General features: G+C 39.1%; 1 protein-coding gene across 2 annotated transcripts in view; it reads left to right on the top strand.

Moving 5' to 3' along the window:
• The first annotated feature begins 2,605 nt into the window (after positions 1 to 2,605).
• zswim7 (zinc finger, SWIM-type containing 7) overlaps positions 2,606 to 21,019 on the top strand; it is a 29,752-nt gene continuing 11,338 nt past the window's right edge. For both annotated transcript variants that reach the window (XR_003937382.1, XM_030155049.1), the window contains exons 1-3: positions 2,606 to 3,005; positions 3,662 to 3,683; positions 4,386 to 4,488. Coding sequence is in view for 1 of the 2 variants with exons in the window: in XM_030155049.1 (XP_030010909.1) it covers positions 2,825 to 3,005; positions 3,662 to 3,683; positions 4,386 to 4,488 (306 nt within the window). In the remaining variant the exon portion in view is untranslated. The remainder of the gene's footprint in view (positions 3,006 to 3,661; positions 3,684 to 4,385; positions 4,489 to 21,019) is intronic.

The following is a 21,019-nucleotide window of genomic DNA, read 5'->3' as shown; positions in this document are numbered from 1 at the left end:
AACCCCCCAGTGTCCTGCAGGTGCAACTAAAATTAAAGCCGCAAGCGGCATCTAAAGGCCCTCGCCACGGGCACGTCCAGTAGAAGTATGTCCATCGTTGAGCAGGTAGCACTCTAGCACCAAATTTTGTGTCTTCTGATGAATGGGTGTAGGCCTGGGAGATTGACAACTGACTCAAATTTGAGACAAATCAGTATTCGTATGTCTGAACTGAACAAATTTTTGTATAAATAAATCTGTAGGGGGCACTATGGAGCCAAAATTCAATTTGTTCCATTGAATGGGTGTAGGCCTGCGAGATGTACCACTGAGTCAAATTTGAGCCAAATTGGTGTTCGTATGTCCGAACTGATGCAATTTTCGTGAAGGTAAATTTGTAGGGGGCGCTATTGCGCAAAATGGCGTTTTCTTTTGATAAATGGGTGTAGGCCTGGGAGATTAACAACTGATTCAAATTTGAGCCAAATTGGTGTTTGCATGTCTGAAGTAAAGTAATTTTTGTAAAGGTAAAATTGTAGGGGGCGCTATAGCGCCAAATTTCAATTTTTTCTGATATATGAGTGTAAGCCTGAGAGATAGATGTCTGAGTCAAATTTGAGCCAAATCGGTGTTCATATGTCTGAATTAATGCAATTTTTGTGAAGGTAAATTTGTAGGGGGCGCTATTGAGCGAAATGGCAATTTCTTTTGATAAATGGGTGTAGGCCTGGGAGATTGAAAACTGATTCAAATTTGAGCCAATTTTGTTGTTCGTATGTCTGAAGTGAAGTAATTTTCGTAAAGGTAAAATTGTAGGGGGCGCTATAGCTCCAAATTTCAAATTTTTCTGATAAATAGGTGTAGGCCTGGGAGACAGATGTCTGAGTCAAATTTGAGCCAAATCGGTGTTCGTATGTCCGAACTGGTGTCATTTTTGTAAATGTATATTTGTAGGGGGCGCTATAGTGTGAAATTTCAATTTCTTTTAATAAATGGGTGTAGGCCTGGGAGATAGACGTCTGAGTCAAATTTGAGCCAAATCGGTGTTCGAATGTCTGAGCTGAAGCAATTTTTGTAATGGTAAATTCCCAAAGAAACTTTGCAAAGTTTGCGACATCGTCACACAAAAACGGTGACACCCATCCCAAGAATTTGGCTAACTTTTGATGCCCCACTTCTCTAGATACTGTACACCGATTTTGAGCTCATTTGGCCAAACGGCCAAGGAGCAGATAGTTAAAATACGACGTCAGCGAAAACGCTGACTCAGCATTTTGGAAATTTCAATCCAATATGGCCGACTAAAGGTTGGTTTAGGGGCGTGGCCATAATAATATTTTTTGTTTGTCTCCTCATGATGAATCTGTGTACCGATTTTCGTGGCTCTACGACAAACTTTATGTTGGACGTGCTCCCATTGGCGTAATGCATTTCCACTTTTCAAGGGGGCGCTGTCACAGCATTTCTTTACCGACATCTACGAAACCTATTTGTAAATTCAATTTCTCGCACTTCTGAATTTTGGGCAAAATTTGGTGAGTTTTCATAAATGTTCAGGGGGTCAGATTTGAGCTCAAAGAGCAGGAGAAGAAAAAAAAAAAATCTGAGCAAGAACAATATAGCTGTTTCCGTGGCAACCACATATTTGGCCTTATTTGAAAGCTCTTTAGCTCCCCCACATGTCTGTGGGGTCAGAGGTCACATGTCGTGCACTTACACACGTGACTGACCCTGAGTGGGCGTGTCCCATTGACTCCCATTCATTGTGAGCAGGTGTAAATATGCGATTTGTGCACATGTCATGTACATGTTCTTAAAGGTCTGACTGTCGTGAATGTGAATATGTGTGAGAGTGGCGACAGTGGAGAAAGGCGACCGCGTCACTGCTGATTTCGTCCCCATGCGCCCACTGCAGACTCAATAGGCCCTGCGCCGGCTTTACTCGGCTCGGGCCTAATTCAAATCAATACTTAAAATAAATATGATAATTAAAATAAATAGAATTAGAATAGATATAATTAAAATAAACGTACATAAAAATAACGTAGGGAAGGTGATGAGCAGGTGAGTGGGGTCAGAGGTCAAAGGTCATTTTTAATGTTAGCTGATTAGTTGTACTTGTTTATTTCATTCACTGTGTGTGTGAGTTCAAGTTTCCAAAATAGACTATTTATTTATTTATTTATTTATTTATTTATATATTTAACTTCTTTAAATGTTCAAACCTCACACTGAGACACAAAGTCTGTCGTACACATTGAACAATTCAGGAAAAGAGAAAACAGGAAGTATCAAAGCTACTGATTGACTAATTAAATCTGTTCGACACTGAAGTTCATTAAAGTCATAAATATTTATAAACCTGTTGGAAAAACAAACACAAAAACAAGGCCCTGAGTTTATTATTATTATTATTGTTTGTTTTTGTTTGTTTTTTTTTAGGTGAGTCTGTCTCACGCACCAGTTGACCTATGACGTCACAGAGTCCGTCAGCGTGTCCAGACCAACACAGCTGCTCTGAATTCGGTCATTAGTCCTAATTAAACTTAATTAGACCTAATTGGAGCCACACAGCAGGTTCGGGGTCACCACTGGACGGTCCGAACCGCGGGAAAACGCCGTGAAAAAAACAAACAAAAAACGGTCCGTGTACATTTGAGTGAATTAGAAACCAATGATTTTAGAAAAAAAAACTTCAAACACAAACATTTACCAGTTCAAAGATAAACTTGTATAAAAACGGATTCAAGTTCAAAATCACATGATTAACCTGTCTTCCGTATATTCGTGCTTTAAAGGTTCTATTTATCCTTCATTTTAATTTTAATTCAATATTTACCCCCGCATGTATTTTATTTTGAAGGAGCCGCATCAAGCCGGAAGTGGTCACATTTTACTCCCGCGCCAGTTTTGTGGATCCGACTATTTTCTGGGACCAAAGGGTTTGAAAATGGGCTCGTTTTTACCTGCTGTGGCTGAACAGCTGCTCGCAGACATCCAGAGGACATACGAGGACACGGCTCACAGTAAGGACACACCGGACACACGGGAACGGGCGTCGGTAAACCGGAAGTATTAGCATTAGCATTAAAGTTAACTGTTTGAAACACGTGCCGGTGTGAGTTCAACCCGACAGTCCGTCTGAGGATGATTTAAAAAGGAAAAAAAAGTAAAAAGTGACTGGTGTTTATTTTAAAACAGTTTGGCTGATTTAAAGTCAGTTCTGTTCCTGCGGAATGTTTGATCTGATGGTGTCATGTGATGTTTGAACAGCAGGAGGCGGAGTTTCACCACGTTTAAGTTTTTACAGCAAGAAAAACAAAACAAAAATGGAGAAACAAACAAAGACTGAACGAGTGGTTTAGTCCTGCTGCTCCTCCCCTTCCTCCTCCTCTTCCTCTATCCCTCCGTTAATGTGTTTTTTTCTTATTTTACCTTTTTCTTTTATTGTCAGTTTTCTTGTGGGATCATCAGATGAATGTCAAGAATATTTTTCTTCATACAATATTCACATGAAGTAAATAAATCCATGTATTTGTTTCATTCAGTCTCAGACTCATTCCTCTAATACTCACTGTGTTCAATAACACTCACAGTTTGATGGTTCTTCTTGTCTAATGGTGAAATCAGCTGTTTTTATTCACATCCACTTGAACTTGTTTCCTGTTCTTTTCTTCCTCAGTTCCTGACGACCTGCTCATAGCGTAAGTATCAACCTTTAACCTTTGACCTTTAAGTTCACATTCAGTGAACCTCTAACATCTGGAATACACATCAGTCTGATCAAACACAAACCCTGGAAAACTGTGAAACAGAAGAAGCAGAAAAGAAACAGTATTTAGAATGGAATCCAAATATTAAAAAAATAAACATGAAGAAGAAGAAGCAGCTTTAAAAACACAGAAAATATGACTGAAATCAGACAAAAAACATTATTATTATTGTTACAATTATTATTATTATTATTACTATCATTTTATTATTATTATTTATAATTTTTTTCTTTGATCCCAGTGTTTCTGGTCTGTGCTGGTTCTGCAGACGTTCTCCGTGGTTCTTCTCCTTTAGAACTGGCTCTGACTCTGGGTCAAAGCCGGTGGTTCTGCCTGTTCTTAAACGGATGTTAAAGGTTCCACTGTTGGTTTGGACACGGTTCATTCCATGAAGCTTCGTCCAGTTCTGTCAGTTTCTGTTGAACTGGTTCTAAAGTCAATATTTGACTTTGATGAAACATTAAAACAGCAACAAAAACAAAAAAAACCGACACGTTAGTGTTTGAGTTCAGCTTCTACTGCAGAGGAGTCCACACTTTGACCTGTGACCTTTGACCCCTGCTGGTTTGACTGTTGTGACCTTTGACCCCTGCAGGGCACCTGTTGACCTCCGTGTCCTGTCTTTGGTCTCAGGTTGACCTTCGTGCTGGGTTCGTGCGTCCTGCCGGCCTTGGACCTGGTGGACCGCCGCAGCGTGTCCCGCCTGTCGTCTCCCAGTGGACGCAGCGTCTTCCAGGTCAGTCCAGAACCAGAACCGGGTGTTCCATGTGGTTCTGCTGCGTCTACAGAACCGGGTGAATGTTCTGACAGAACCCACCTGCAGCGTGTGTTTACATTAGTCTGTTTCCATGACGACAATAATCCAATAACTTATGAGCCAGATCATGATGCGTTCACTGTCAGCTCAGAAACGGGATCGTCCATAAACCTGCTTCAGTTTGTTATTGAGTTGAGTTCACAGGTCGTTTGTTCGTAGTGACGTCCAATCCCACTTCCTGTTTTTGTCTTTAACTCCTGTGGTTCAGCTTTGTTCACTTTATTCTTCAGTTTAGACAATTTTAGTTCAGTTTATGAGTTATTTTCATGATTTTCCTTCATTTTTTGTTCAGTTTTGTTCATTTCTTTCATTATTTTGTTCATTTTTTTATTGGGTTTTACTAATTTGTTCATTATTTCCCTCAGTTTTTCTTTGGTTTTGTCTATTTTTTGGATTATTTTACTGAATATTTGGTTTAGTTCTTTTTTTTATGGTTTTTACTGAATATTTGTTTGATTTGGTTCTTTTTTTGTTGGTTTTTTCCTGAATATTTGGTTTCTTTTGACTTTAGTAAACTCCTCCTTCCTGTTCTTGTCGTCTCCGTTCTTGTGTTTTCTGTGATTTCATCCTTTTTCCACATGTTCAGATGAACCTGTAAACGTGTGAAAACATGAGACTACTGGGACAGATCCAGGTGTCGTAATCTGATTGAATGTAATCAGATTACTGCTGTGATCTGATTAGATTAGATGTTTTACACCAGGGCTCACCAACACGGTGCCCGCGGGCACCAGGTCACCCGCAGGGACCACGCGAGTCGCCCGCAGGCCTGTTCTAAAAATAGAACTAGTTCAGGGTTCTCCAACACGTTGCTCGCGATCTACCGGTGGTTCTCCAGTGGTCACTAATATAAGAACACAAAGCTGAGTGGTCATTTGGTAGAACAGGTCTAAATTTCCACCCAGTCAAAATTACAAGTGTCCCCCTCCCGAGATGAAACGATCAACTAGCTGTCAATCAAACTTCAGCGCTGGTTTGCTGCCTGTCATTGGAGAGGGGCGGAGCCCAGGATGAGCCAGATGCCAGGCAGGAAGTGGGTTTAGCCCCACAACCATGTGGACGGAATATGGTCAGGAGTTATTTTCACCAACGATGAGGCACGGACTAATGTTTGACTAATGTGAAAGACGAGTGTGTGTGTGTGTGTGTGTGTGTGTGTGTGTGTGGTGCGTTCTGGAAGTCAGTAAAAGATGCAACGTGGAGCGGAACTTCACCAAAGTTCACAGCAGCTGTTCTGGAGGTTCTCCAGTGGGAATCAGCCTCTGTGAACAGAAGGTAAAAGAGCTGAAAACTCCAGTCCAAACCAACAGTCCATGTTCAGTAAACTGACCAGGACCAGCTCCAGCAGAACCATCAGTGAAGTGGTCCACATCCTGGACCAGCACAAACATATGTGCACTATCTGCGCATGCGCTCAGACAGCTGCAGTCGGACCTGAACAGGTGCGTCTGCGTTTGACTCCAGTGTGATGACTGTAGAAGTGACGGTGCATTCATGTGCACAAAGTTCTGGTTTTAATTCATGTTTTGACAAAATATGTGAATTTAGAAAAGGTCAAATCCTTCAGAAAAACAGCAGCACATGCTGGTGAAGTTTTATTGTGTGAGTGACAACGTTCCTTTTCACAGTTTCAGAGTATTAAAAATGCACATACAGGTGTGTAGTATTTGTTTTTAGTAATTCTATAAAAATATGCAGGATTGTTCCATTTCATAATTTCTGACATAGTATTAAAATATTTAGGAATACAATATGCAAATGCTTGTATTTGTTTTTTTCTACTTTTGATTTTCTTAAAGTAAAATAATAGTTTCATATTAACACTTTTTAAGTATTGTAAATGTCAAAACAAAGATATATAAATAAATAAAATAAATGGAGAGCACAATGTTACAAACGTATGATACAAAATATGAGTATATATGAAAAATAGTTATGTAAATAAATGTTGCTAAATTAGAGTAGCCCTCCGGCAACTTCAGTAGGTAAACGTAGCCCACAGAAGAGAAAAGGCTGGTGACCCCTGACCTACACAGTCAGTGACTGTCAGATACAGACCAATGTAAACAAGAACAGGGTTTAATAAATACATGAAGTACAAGTACAGCATAAAGTACAAGTACAGTATAAAGTATAAGTACAGTAACAAGTACAAGTTGAGTATAAAGTACAAATGCAGTATAAAATACAAATACAGTATAAAGTACAGTGTAAAGTACAAGTGCAGCATGAAGTACAATATATTGTACAAGTACAGTATATAGTACAAGTAAAGTGTAAAGTACAAGTTCAGTATAAAGTACAGAATAAAGTACAGGTACAGTATAAAGTACAAATACAGTATAAAGTACATGTACAATATAAAGTAGAAATACGGTATAAAGTAAAAGTACAGTATAAAGTACGTGTACAGTACAAAGTACAGTATAAAGTACACGCACAGTACAAAGTACATGTCCAGTACAAAGTACAGTATAAAGTACATGCACAGTACAAAGTACAGTATAAAGTACACGCACAGTACAAAGTACATGTCCAGTACAAAGTACAGTATAAAGTACATGTCCAGTATAAAGTACAGGTACAGTACAAAGTACAGTATAAAGTACAGGTACAGTACAAAGTACAGTATGAATTACATGTACAGTATTAAGTACAGTATAAAGTACAGGTACAGTATAAAGTACAGTATGAAGTACATGTACAGTATTAAGTACAGGTACAGTATTAAGTACAGTGTAAAGTACAGGTACAGTATAAAGTACAGTATGAAGTACATGTACAGTATTAAGTACAGGTACAGTATTAAGTACAGTGTAAAGTACAGGTACAGTATAAAGTACAGTATGAAGTACATGTACAGTATTAAGTACAGGTACAGTATTAAGTACAGTGTAAAGTACAGGTACAGTATAAAGTACAGTATGAAGTACATGTACAGTATTAAGTACAGGTACAGTATTAAGTACAGTGTAAAGTACAGGTACAGTATAAAGTACAGTATGAAGTACATGTACAGTATTAAGTACAGGTACAGTATTAAGTACAGTGTAAAGTACAGGTACAGTATAAAGTACAGTATGAAGTACATGTACAGTATTAAGTACAGGTACAGTATTAAGTACAGTGTAAAGTACAGGTACAGTATAAAGTACAGTATGAAGTACATGTACAGTATTAAGTACAGGTACAGTATTAAGTACAGTATAAAGTACAGGTACAGTATAAAGTACAGTATGAAGTACATGTACAGTATTAAGTACAGGTACAGTATTAAGTACAGTGTAAAGTACAGGTACAGTATAAAGTACAGTATGAAGTACATGTACAGTATTAAGTACAGGTACAGTATTAAGTACAGTATAAAGTACAGGTACAGTATAAAGTAGAAATATGGTATAAAGTAAAAGTACAGTATAAAGTACAGGTACAGTACAAAGTACAGTATAAAGTACACGCACAGTACAAAGTACAGTATGAATTACATGTACAGTATTAAGTACAGTATAAAGTACATGTACAGTATAAAGTACAGGTACAGTACAAAGTACAGTATGAATTACATGTACAGTATTAAGTACAGGTACAGTATTAAGTACAGGTACAGTATTAAGTACAGTATAAAGTACAGGTACAGTACAAAGTACAGTATGAAGTACATGTACAGTATTAAGTACAGTATAAAGTACATGTACAGTATAAAGTACAGGTACAGTACAAAGTACAGTATGAAGTACATGTACAGTATTAAGTACAGGTACAGTATTAAGTACAGTATTAAGTACAGGTACAGTATTAAGTACAGTATAAAGTACAGGTACAGTACAAAGTACAGTATGAAGTACATGTACAGTATTAAGTACAGATACAGTATAAAGTACAGGTACAGTATAAAGTACAGTATAAAGTACATGTACAGTACAAAGTACAGGTACAGTACAAAGTACAATATAGAGTACATGTACAGTATAAAGTACAGGTACAGTATAAAGCACAGTATGAAGTAGATGTACAGTATAAAATACATGTACAGTATAAAGTATAGGTACAGTATAAAGTACAAGTACAGTATAAAGTACAGTATGAAGTACAGGTACAGTATAAAGTATAAGTACAGTAACAAGTACAAGTTGAGTATAAAATACAAATGCAGTATAAAGTACAGTGTAAAGTACAAGTGCAGCATGAAGTACAATATATTCTACAAGTACAGTATATAGTACAAGTAAAGTGTAAAGTAAAAGTACAGTATAAAGTACAAGTACGGTATAAAGTACAAGTACAGTATAAAGTACAAATACAGTATAAAGTACAGTATAAAGTAGAAATACGGTATAAAGTAAAAGTACAGTATAAAGTACAGGTACAGTATAAAGTACAGTATAAAGTACATGTACAGTACAAAGTACAGTATAAAGTAGGAGTACAGTACAAAGTACAGTATAAAGTACATGTACAGTACAAAGTACAGTATAAAGTACATGTACAGTACAAAGTACAGTATAAAGTAGGAGTACAGTACAAAGTACAGTATAAAGTACATGTACAGTATAAAGTACAGTATAAAGTACATGTACAGTATAAAGTACAGTATAAAGTACATGTACAGTATAAAGTACAGGTACAGGGTGGGGAAGCCAAATGTACACTGAACATTTAGTTGTTTTTTCTCAGCAGACACTACGTCAGTTGTTTTGAACCCAAACATATACTGATGTCATAATCATACCTAACACTATTATCCATACCTTTTCAGAAACTTTTGCCCATATGAGTAATCAGGAAAGCAAACGTCCAAGAGTGTGTGATTTGCTGAATGCACTCGTCACACCAAAGGAGATTTCAGAAATAGTTGGAGTGTCCATAAAGACTGTTTATAATGGAAAGAAGAGAATGACTATGAGCAAAACTATTACCAGAAAGTCTGGAAGATACTATTAAAGAAGAATGGGAGAAGTTGTCACCTGAATATTTGAGGAACACTTGCACAAGTTTCAGGAAGCGTGTGAAGGCAGTTATTGAGAAAGAAGGAGGACACATAGAATAAAAACATTTTCTATTATGGACATTTTCTTGTGGCAAATAAATTCTCATGACTTTCACTAAACTAATTGGTCATACACTGTCTTTCAATCCCTGCCTCAAAATATTGTACATTTTGCTTCCCCACCCTGTACAGTATAAAGTAGAAGTACAGTATAAAATCTAGTGTAAAGTAGAGTACAGTATAAAGTACAGTATATAGTACAGGTACAATATAAAGTCCAGTATAAAGTAGAAGTACAGTATAAAGTACAGGTACAGTGTAAAGTACTGTATAAACTAAAAGTGCAGTATAAAGTGCAAGTACAATATAAAGTACACGTAAAGTATAAAATACAGTATAAAGTACAGTATATAGTACAAGTACAGTATGAAAATATGAACACATGTAAACACAAACATTTATAAAACTCATAAACATATAAAACGTGAACACATAAAACACATAAAACACATATAAACATATATAAACATATAAAAACATGTAAATACATATATAGCACATATAAACATAAAAATACACATAAAAACGTGTAAATATCCTTTTCCTGGTCATGGTCCTCTTCTTCGTGGTGGTGGTTCTTCTTCATGGTCCTCTTCTTCGTGGTGGTCCTCTTCTTCGTGGTGGTGGTTCTTCTTCGTGGTGGTGGTTCTTCTTCGTGGTCCTCTTCTTCGTGGTGGTCCTCTTCTTCGTGGTGGTGGTTCTTCTTCGTGGTGGTGGTTCTTCTTCGTGGTGGTGGTTCTTCTTCATGGTGGTGGTTCTTCTTCATGGTGGTCCTCTTCTTCGTGGTGGTCCTCTTCTTCGTGGTGGTGGTTCTTCTTCGTGGTGGTCTTCTTCTTCGTGGTGGTGGTTCTTCTTCGTGGTGATGGTTCTTCTTCGTGGTGGTGGTTCTTCTTCGTGGTGGTCTTCTTCTTCGTGGTGGTGGTTCTTCTTCGTGGTGGTGGTTCTTCTTCGTGGTGGTCTTCTTCTTCGTGGTGGTGGTTCTTCTTCGTGGTGGTGGTTCTTCTTCATGGTGGTGGTTCTTCTTCGTGGTGGTGGTTCTTCTTCGTGGTGGTGGTTCTTCTTCATGGTGGTCCTCTTCTTCGTGGTGGTCCTCTTCTTCGTGGTGGTGGTTCTTCTTCGTGGTGGTCCTCTTCTTCGTGGTGGTGGTTCTTCTTCGTGGTGGTCCTCTTCTTCGTGGTGGTCCTCTTCTTCGTGGTGGTGGTTCTTCTTTGTGGTGGTGGTTCTTCTTCGTGGTGGTGGTTCTTCTTCGTGGTCCTCTTCTTCGTGGTGGTCCTCTTCTTCGTGGTGGTGGTTCTTCTTCGTGGTGGTGGTTCTTCTTCGTGGTGGTGGTTCTTCTTCGTGGTCCTCTTCTTCGTGGTGGTCCTCTTCTTCGTGGTGGTGGTTCTTCTTCGTGGTGGTGGTTCTTCTTTGTGGTGGTGGTTCTTCTTCATGGTGGTGGTTCTTCTTCATGGTGGTCCTCTTCTTCGTGGTGGTCCTCTTCTTCGTGGTGGTGGTTCTTCTTCGTGGTGGTCCTCTTCTTCGTGGTGGTGGTTCTTCTTCGTGGTGATGGTTCTTCTTCGTGGTGGTGGTTCTTCTTCGTGGTGGTCTTCTTCTTCGTGGTGGTGGTTCTTCTTCGTGGTGGTGGTTCTTCTTCGTGGTGGTGGTTCTTCTTCGTGGTGGTCTTCTTCTTCGTGGTGGTGGTTCTTCTTCGTGGTGGTGGTTCTTCTTCATGGTGGTGGTTCTTCTTCGTGGTGGTGGTTTTTCTTCGTGGTGGTGGTTCTTCTTCATGGTGGTCCTCTTCTTCGTGGTGGTCCTCTTCTTCGTGGTGGTGGTTCTTCTTCGTGGTGGTCCTCTTCTTCGTGGTGGTGGTTCTTCTTCGTGGTGGTCCTCTTCTTCGTGGTGGTCCTCTTCTTCGTGGTGGTGGTTCTTCTTTGTGGTGGTCCTCTTCTTCATGGTGGTGGTTCTTCTTCGTGGTGGTGGTTCTTCTTCGTGGTGGTCTTCTTCTTCGTGGTGGTGGTTCTTCTTCGTGGTGGTGGTTCTTCTTCATGGTGGTGGTGGTTCTTCTTCGTGGTGGTGGTTCTTCTTCATGGTGGTCCTCTTCTTCGTGGTGGTCCTCTTCTTCGTGGTGGTGGTTCTTCTTCGTGGTGGTCCTCTTCTTCGTGGTGGTGGGGGTTCTTCTTCGTGGTGGTGGTTCTTCCTTGTGGTGGTGGTTCTTCTGGCCGTGGCGTCTGTTCATGTTCAGCCTTAGTTTCAGTTTAATGTTGGATGCGTTGGATGGCGTGGCTTTGACCAGACGCTGCAGTTCTGTTGTCCTGTTTGACTGAAGGAACCCTTTCATGTGGGACCAGGAACACTTCATCTGATGGCATGAATGTACCCACACACCCCCGCTGTGCACCAGGGCATCATGGGACATTTGGAAACATCAAGTCACTGGATCACAACGGATTCAGGATTTATTTAGTTTAGTTTCCAAAAAAAGAGTTGATTTTCCCACTAACACTGTCATGATAAGCCCCACCCACATCCGCTAACACTGTCATGATAAGCCCGCCCACATCCGCTAACACTGTCATGATAAGCCCCGCCGACATCCGCTAACACTGTCATGATAAGCCCCGCCCACATCCACTAACACTGTCATGATAAGCCCCGCCCACATCCACTAACACTGTCATGATAAGCCCCGCCCACATCCCTGTGTCATTAAACCTAAAGTCTTTAATAAATGCTCAAAAAGTGTTTTAGGATGTTCCTAAGGCATCAATAACCACTCCCGGGGATGTTTCAGGTTGTTTCAACACCTTTTTCAGATGGTCACCAAGAGGCTGAAAATTGAATTTTCATAAGGCTATAGTATGACGTCCAAAAATGGTCATTTTGAACATATTTTAATGGACTCTTAAAAAGTGTTTTAGGATGTTCCTAAGGCATCAATAAACACTCCCTGAGATGTTTCAGGTTGTTTCAACACCTTTTTCAGATGGTCACCAAGAGGCTGAAAATTGAATTTTCATAAGGCCATAGTATGATGTCCAAAAATAGTCATTTTGAACATATTTTAATAGATCCTCCAAAATTGTTTTACGACTTTCCTAAGTTCATAATGAACACTCCCGGGGATGTTTCATTTTGTTTAAACACCTTTTTCAGATGGTCACCAAGAGGCTCAAAATTGAATTTTCCTAAGGCTATAGTATGACGTCCAAAAATAGTCATTTTGAATATATTTTAATAGATACTTAAAAAGTGTTTTAGGACATTCCTAAGCTCATAATAAACACTCCCGGGGATGTTTCAGGTTGTTTCAACACATTTTTCAGATGGTCACTAGGAAGCTCAAAATTGAATTTTCATAAGGCATATAGTATATATAGTACGGCATCCAAAAATGGTCATTTTGAACATATTTTAATAGATACTTAAAAAGTGTTTTACAATGTTCCTGAGGCATCAGTGAACACTCCCCGAGATGTTTCAGGTTGTTTCAAGACCTTTTCCAGATGGTCACCAAGAGGTTTAAAATTTGATTTTCATAAGGCTATAGTATGACGTCCAAAAATGATCATTTTGAACATGTTTTAATAGATCCTCCAAAAGTGTTTTAGGACTTTCCTAAGTTCATAATGAACACTCCCGGGGATGTTTCATTTTGTTTCAACACCTTTTTCAGATGTTCACCAAGAGGCTCAAAATTGAATTTTCCTAAGGCTATAGTATGACGTCCATAAATGGTCATTTTGAACATATTTTAATAGATCCTCCAAAGTGTTTTATGATGTTCCTAAGTTCATAATAAACACTTCCTGAGATGCTTCAGGTTGTTTCAAGACCTTTTTCAGATGGTCACCAAGAGGCTTAAAATTGAATTTTCATAAATATATAGTCATAAATAAATATAGTATAGTCATTTTGAGCATGTTTTAATAGATCCTCCAAAAGTGTTTTAGGACATTCCTAAGGCATCAATAAACATTCCCAGTGATGTTTCAGGTTGTTTCAAGACCTTTTTCAGATGGTCACCAGGAGGCTCAAAATTGAATTTTCATAAGGCTATAGTATGACGTCCAAAAATGGTCATTTTAAACATATTTTAATAGATACTTAAAAAGTGTTTTAGAATGTTCCTGAGGCGTCAATGAACACTGCCTGAGATGTTTCAGGTTGTTTCAACACCTTTTTCAGATGGTCACCAAGAGGTTCAAAATTGAATTTTCATAAGGCTATCATATGACGTCCAAAAATGGTCATTTTGAACATATTTTAATAGATCCTCCAAAGTGTTTTATGGTATTCCTAAGTTCATAATAAACACTCCCCAAGATGCTTCAGGTTGTTTCAACACCTTTTTCAGATGGTCACATAGAGGCTCAAAATTGAATTATCATAAGGCTATAGTATGACGTCCAAAAATGGTCATTTTCAACATATTTTAATAGATCCTCCAAAGTGTTTTAGGACATTCCTAAGTTCATAATAAACACTCCTGGGGATGTGTTAGGTTTTGTCATCACATTTTTCAGATGGTCACATAGAGGCCCAAAATTGAATTTTCATAAGGCTATATAGTATGATGTCCAAAAATGGTCATTTTCAACATATTTTAATAGATCCTCCAAAGTGTTTTAGGACATTCCTAAGTTCATAATAAACACTCCTGGGGATGTGTTAGGTTTTTTCATCACATTTTTCAGATGGTCACATAGAGGCCCAAAATTGAATTCTCATAAGGCTATATAGTATGATGTCCAAAAATGGTCATTTTGAACATGTTTTAATAGATCCTCTAAAAGTGTTTTAGGACGTTCCTAAGTTCATAATAAACACTCCCCAAGACGTTTCAGGTTGTTTCAACACCTTTTTCAGATGGTCACTAAGAGGCTGAAAATTGAATTTTCATAAGGCTATCGTATGACGTCCAAAAATAGTCATTTTGAACATGTTTTAATAGATCCTCCAAAATTATTTTAGGACATTCCTAAGGCATCAATAAACACTCCCAGTGATGTTTCAGGTTGTTTCAACACCTTTTTCAGATGGTCACATAGAGGCCCAAAATTGAATTCTCATAAGGCTATATAGTATGATGTCCAAAAATGGTCATTTTGAACATGTTTTAATAGATCCTCTAAAAGTGTTTTAGGACGTTCCTAAGTTCATAATAAACACTCCCCAAGACGTTTCAGGTTGTTTCAACACCTTTTTCAGATGGTCACTAAGAGGCTGAAAATTGAATTTTCATAAGGCTATCGTATGACGTCCAAAAATAGTCATTTTGAACATGTTTTAATAGATCCTCCAAAATTATTTTAGGACATTCCTAAGGCATCAATAAACACTCCCAGTGATGTTTCAGGTTGTTTCAACACCTTTTTCAGATGGTCACATAGAGGCCCAAAATTGAATTTTCATAAGGCTATATAGTATGATGTCCAAAAATGGTCATTTTGAACATATTTTAATAGATCCTCCAAAATTGTTTTAGGACGTTCCTAAGTTCATAAACACTCCCCGAGATGTTTCAGGTTGTTTCAGCACCTTTTTCAGATGGTCACCAAGAGGCTTAAAATTGAATTTTCATAAGGCTATAGTATGACGTCCAAAAATACTCATTTTGAACATATTTTAATAGATCCTCCAAAAGTTTTTTAGGACATTCCTAAGGCATCAATAAACACTCCCAGTGATGTTTCAGGTTGTTTCAAAGACCTTTTTCAGATGGTCACCAGGAGGCTCAAAATTGAATTTTCATAAGGCTATAGTACGGCATCAAAAAATGGTCATTTTGAACATATTTAATTGATACTTAAAAAGTGTTTTAGAATTTTCCTGAGGCATCAATGAACACTCCCCAAGATACTTCAGGTTGTTTCAACACATTTTTCAGATGGTCACATAGAGGCCCAAAATTGAATTTTCATAAGTATGATGTCCAAAAACGGTCATTTTGAACATGTTTTAATAGACTTTCAAAACGTGTTTTAGGATGTTCCTAAGGCATCAATAAACACTCCCCGAGATGTTTCAGGTTGTTTCAACACCTTTTTCAGATGGTCACATAGAGGCTCAAAATTGAATTTTGATCAGGCTATAGTATGTCGTCCAAAAATGGTTCTTTTGAACATATTTCAATAGATCTTCGAAAAGTGTTTTAGACTTTCCTGAGGTATCGATAAACAGTCCCTAAGATTTTTCAGGTTGTTTCAACACCTTTTTCAGATGGTCACCAAGAGACTGAAAATTGAATTTTCATAAGGCTATAGTATGATTTCCACAAATGGTCATTTTGAACTAGAGATCAACCGATATGGGTTTTTTAGGGCCGATACCGATTATTAGTAGTTAGAGGAGGCCGATAACCGATATTTGGAGCCGATATTCATTTGCAGTAAAAGTGTAAAAATCGGCGTGAAAAATTTTGAATAATGCAAACACTGAACTTTGTTTAAATGCCTAAAACATGTTTATTTAATCAAACAAATAGAAAATAATAGCTCCAGAAGTGCATGGATTTCCTAGACTCAGAAGCATCTCTTATAAAGTTGAAAGTCCTTCTGCGTTGAAATCCGACGCAGAAGGAGTACGCACTGCGGAGAGGAGAAGTTTTCTGGTGTGAGAAGCTCCAGAGAGAGAACATGTGTCAAAGGTAAAGGCAGAAAACTCTTCTGAAACTGGACTAAACATCCCTGTGCTCTACATCTGATAACTACTACTAATGTTTCAGAAGAACGTCAGAGCAGAAGAAACATTAGCGGCAGCTCTGCTAACTTAGATGACCTCCTGACATGTGTGTGAATTAGACTGCAGAGAATATGGAGATGGAAACAGTCTGTGAGAGAAAAGCATGTGTGGGATTAAGAGAGAGAGTAAAAAACTCACTTCACTTGTTTTATGGAAGCACGCTGAGGTGGAGTCTGATGAGCTTTGACCAGAACATGAGTTCAGTCTGGATCTAAACGCTCTATGTGTTAGTAATGGAGAACATGTATAGAACACAGTCTGATCCCAAGTCAGTCCCAGTCTGAGTGTGTGTGTGTGTGTGTGAGGACAGCTTCCACGTCAACCAATCAGAGGGCAGAGAGTGGATAGTGCAGAGGAGAGAGAGAGAGAGAGAGAGAGGCGCGGCTGCATCTGAGCCGAAATAACTCAGTTTTAAATTGATTTCTTAATATCGGCCCATCGGATTAAAAAAAGGCCGATACCGATATATGTCAGATTTCCAAATATCGGCGCCGATAATCGGCCGACCTCTATTTTGAACATGTTTTGATAGATCCTCCAAAAGTGTTTTAGGACGTTCCTCCTAAGTTCATAATTAACACTCCCCAAGATGCTTCAGGTTGTTTCAACACCTTTTTCAGATGGTCACATAGAGGCTCAAAATTGAATTTTCATAAGGCTATCGTATGACGTCCAAAAATGATCATTTTTAACATGTTTTAAGTAAGTAAGTAAAGTAAATTTTATTTATAGAGCACTTTTCACAGACAGAGTCACAAAGTGCTTTATCAATTCAAATCAGAATCAAATGAACTCTACAGACCCAACAGAATCCTTCAGGAGCAAACACGTGTGATTGGTGACAGTGGAAGGAAAAACTTCCCTTTAACAGCAGAAACCTGGAGCAGACCCAGACTCCTGAAGGATGGACGTCTGCCTGGACCAGTGGGGTTAAAGAGAGAGAGAGAGAGTAAAGGAGGAGAAAAGAGAGAGCGATAGAGATATAGAGAGACTGGGGGGGGGGATGACACATGGAGTACGTTATGATGAATACATAGAGTGTAGTCAGTCTGTGGTGGTCCTGGGTCAGGTGGGAGACTAAAAAGCCTTTTTGAACAGGAGGGTTTTCAGGTGTTTCTTAAAGCTCTGTGCAGAGTCCATGGACCGTAGGTGTAGAGGCAGGTCATTCCATAGACGTGGTCCACAGCTTTAACAGACCTGTCACCGCGTGTGCTAAAACAGGTCCATGGAACAATCAGCAGGTGTGTGGAACCATCAGCAGGTGTGTGGAACCATCAGCAGGTGCTGTCCTGAAGACCTCAGGCTACGAGTCGAGCTGTAGGGCTGGATCAGGGAAGCAATGTATGCAGGGGCCTGGCCATGTAGAGCCCGGAAAGTTAGCACCAGAATTTTGAAATGAAGACGATATAGAACAGGAGCCAGTGGAGAGACTTAAGGATGGGAGTGATGTGGGTTCTCCTGTTTGTGCGGGTCAGGAGCCTTCAGCAGAGTTCTGGACAAACTGTAGACGGGCCAGCTCCTTCTGTTTAAGCATGTAAACAGGCTGTTGCAGTAGTCTAAGCCAGAAGACACAAAAGCGTGAACGATCATCTCGAGCTCATTGATGGACACCATAGACCTGAGTTTGGAGATGTTGCGTAGGTGGAAGAAACAGTTTTTCACCAGGTGTTTGGAGTAGAATTCTAAAGACATGTCCTGGTCAAAGATGACACCCAGATTCCTCAGTTTGGTCTTTACCGAGGAACTCAGGTCTCCAAGGTGATGTTTGATCCCTGGGATTGCACTGTCCGGGTCAATGATGAGGGTCTGTGTTTGACTGGAGTTCAGCTGGAGGCTGTTCTCATTTAGCCACTGCTTCAGCTCTGACAAGCAGATGATTAAGGAACTCAGTTTGTGGGGTTCAGAGGAGTCAAAGGAGCAGTATATCTGGATGTCATCTGTGAATAGATGATAGGAGACATCACTGTACTGTCGGATAATGTGGCCAAGTGGGAGGACATAGAGTAAGAATAGCACTGGTCCCAGGACAGAGCCTTGGGGCACACCACACAGTAGATCCGCTGAGTCAGATTGGAAGTTGTTTATTGACACAGTGAAGCTTCTGCCGGTCAGGTAAGAGGAGAACCAGTCTAGCACAGGACCTGACATCCCTACCAGGTCCCTCAGTCTCTCAATCATTATGGTATGGTCCACTGTGTCAAAGGCCGAGGACAGATCTAGCAGGACCAAGACCGTGGATTTCCCGGAGTCAGCCTCCATCAGGATGTCACTGGACACTTTTAATAGTGCGGTTTGTGTTGAGTGGCGTTGTCTAAACCCAGACTGAAAAGTGTCATAGATCTGGTGTGTCTCCAGAAAAGCTGTAAGTTGTTTAGACACTGCCTTCTCAAGGATTTTGGCCAATAGGGGGAGCTTTGAAATGGGCCTGTAGCTTTTGAAGTCTGTGGGGTCCAGTGTGGTTTTCTTTAGTTTAGGTTCTATGATGGCCTGTTTGAAGGAGCTGGGAAACAAACCAGTTGAGAGCAACAGGTTAAAAAGCTTTGTGACCCATGGTCCAATAGTGTCAAAGACACCGACAAGGAGCTTATGGGGGAGGATGTCTGCAGAGTTGGAGGAGGGTTTCGTTTTGGATAAAAGTGCTGAGATGTCCTCCAGTGTCACAGGGTCGAAAGAGGACCAGGTTTGCAGAGGGGGATCAGATAGGGTCAGACGGCCAGAGGGTGGTGGGATATTGTGTTTAATATCCCTGATCTTGTCTGTGAAGAAGTTTAGGAAGTCATTGCTGTCAGCTTTACAGAGCACGGGGGGGGGCAGGGGACAGCAGGGGACACAATGGACTGGACTGTGTCACAGATTACTTTGGGGTTTTTCTTGTTTGTGGCTATAAGTTTGTGGAAGGAGCTGGATCTTGCCTCCTTAATCATTTTATTTAAGGAGGTTATGAGATCTTTAAGATGTAACCTGTGTACTTCCAACTGGGTTGATTTCCAAAGACGCTCAGTTTTGCGACAAGTTCTCCTTAGGTTTAAGATGTTTTCATTTATCCAGGGACAAGACCACTTACGAGTGACATTAGTTTTCACGGGAGCCACCTGGTTCAGAATAGAGCTGCAGTGTGTGGAGAAGCACTGGATAAACTCATTAATAGACTTAAAAAGTGTTTTAGGACATTCCTAAGTTCATAATGAACACTCCATTAGATGTTTCAGGTTTTTTTAAGACCTTTTTCAGATGGTTACCAAGAGGCTCAAAATTGAATTTTCATAGGGCTATATAGTATGACGTCCAAAAATGGTCGTTTTGAACATATTTTAATAGATCCTCCAAAGTGTTTTAGGATGTTCCTAAGTTCATGATAAACACTCCCCAAGATGCTTCAGGTATTTTCAACACCTTTTTAAGATGGTCACCAAGAGGCTCAAAATTGAAATTTCATAAGGCTATAGTATGACGTCCAAAAATGGTCATTTTGAACATATTTTAATAGATAATTAAGTTTTTTACGATATTCCTAAGTTCATAATAAACACTCCCCGAGATGTTTCAGGTTGTTTCAACACCTTTTTCAGATGGTCACCAAGAGGCTCAAAATTGAATTTTCATAAGGCTATATCGTCCAAAAATGGTCATTTTTAACATATTTCAATAGATCCTCCAAAAGTGTTTTAGACTTTCCTGAGGTATCGATAAACACTCCCTGAGATGCTTCAGGTTGGTTCAACACCTTTTTCAGATGGTCACCAAGAGGCTTAAAATTGAATTTTCATAAGGCTATAGTATGACGTCCAAAAATGATCATTTTGAACATGTTTTAATAGATCCTCCAAAAGTGTTTTAGGACATTCCTAAGGCATCAATAAACACTCCCTGAGATGTTTCAGGTTGTTTCAACACCTTTTTCAGATGGTCACATAGAGGCTCCAAATTGAATTTTCATAGGGCTATAGTATGACGTCCAAAAATGGTCATTTTGAACATATTTTAATAGATAATTAAAAAGTGTTTTTACGATATTCCTAAGTTCATAATAAACACTCCCGGGGATGTTTCAGGTTGTTTCAACACATTTTTCAGATGGTCACATAGAGGCCCAAAATTGAATTTTCATAAGGCGATATAGTATGATGTCCAAAAATGGTCATTTTGAACACATTTTAATAGATCCTCCAAAAGTGTTTTAGGATTTTCCTGAGTTCATAATAAACACTCCCTGAGATGTTTTAGGTTGTTTCAACACCTTTTTCAGATGGTCACCAAGAGGCTCAAAATTGAATTTTCATAAGCTTTTAGTATTACGTCCAAAAATGGTCATTTTATACAAATAAGAATAAATGTAAACACTTACAGTTGTGTTAATAACAGTTTAAATGTACAAACATGCTAATGCTACCTGAGCTAATTAGCAGCTTGCTGACAGACCATAGAATTTCATACATATTCATGGTAACATTAGCTAATGTAGCTTGGTTCCTTTTGTTAAAGGAACTTAAACCCAACAACAGTTGAGTTAATTAAACCAGTTTAATTAAATAAACCTGAGTCTGAATGAGATGATGTTCAACTGTCTGTGGATGCTAACCAGAGTTCCAATGATTAAGGATCAATTATTAGTGAAAACCAACAATTGATTAACTTTGAGTAAATCAAAGTCCATATATAGACTGAGGATTGAATTGATTGAAT

The sequence above is a fragment of the Sphaeramia orbicularis genome, chromosome 14, assembly GCF_902148855.1.
Source record: "Sphaeramia orbicularis chromosome 14, fSphaOr1.1, whole genome shotgun sequence".
Classification (NCBI taxonomy): domain Eukaryota; kingdom Metazoa; phylum Chordata; class Actinopteri; order Kurtiformes; family Apogonidae; genus Sphaeramia; species Sphaeramia orbicularis.
This window is presented reverse-complemented; position numbering and strand designations above follow the sequence as displayed.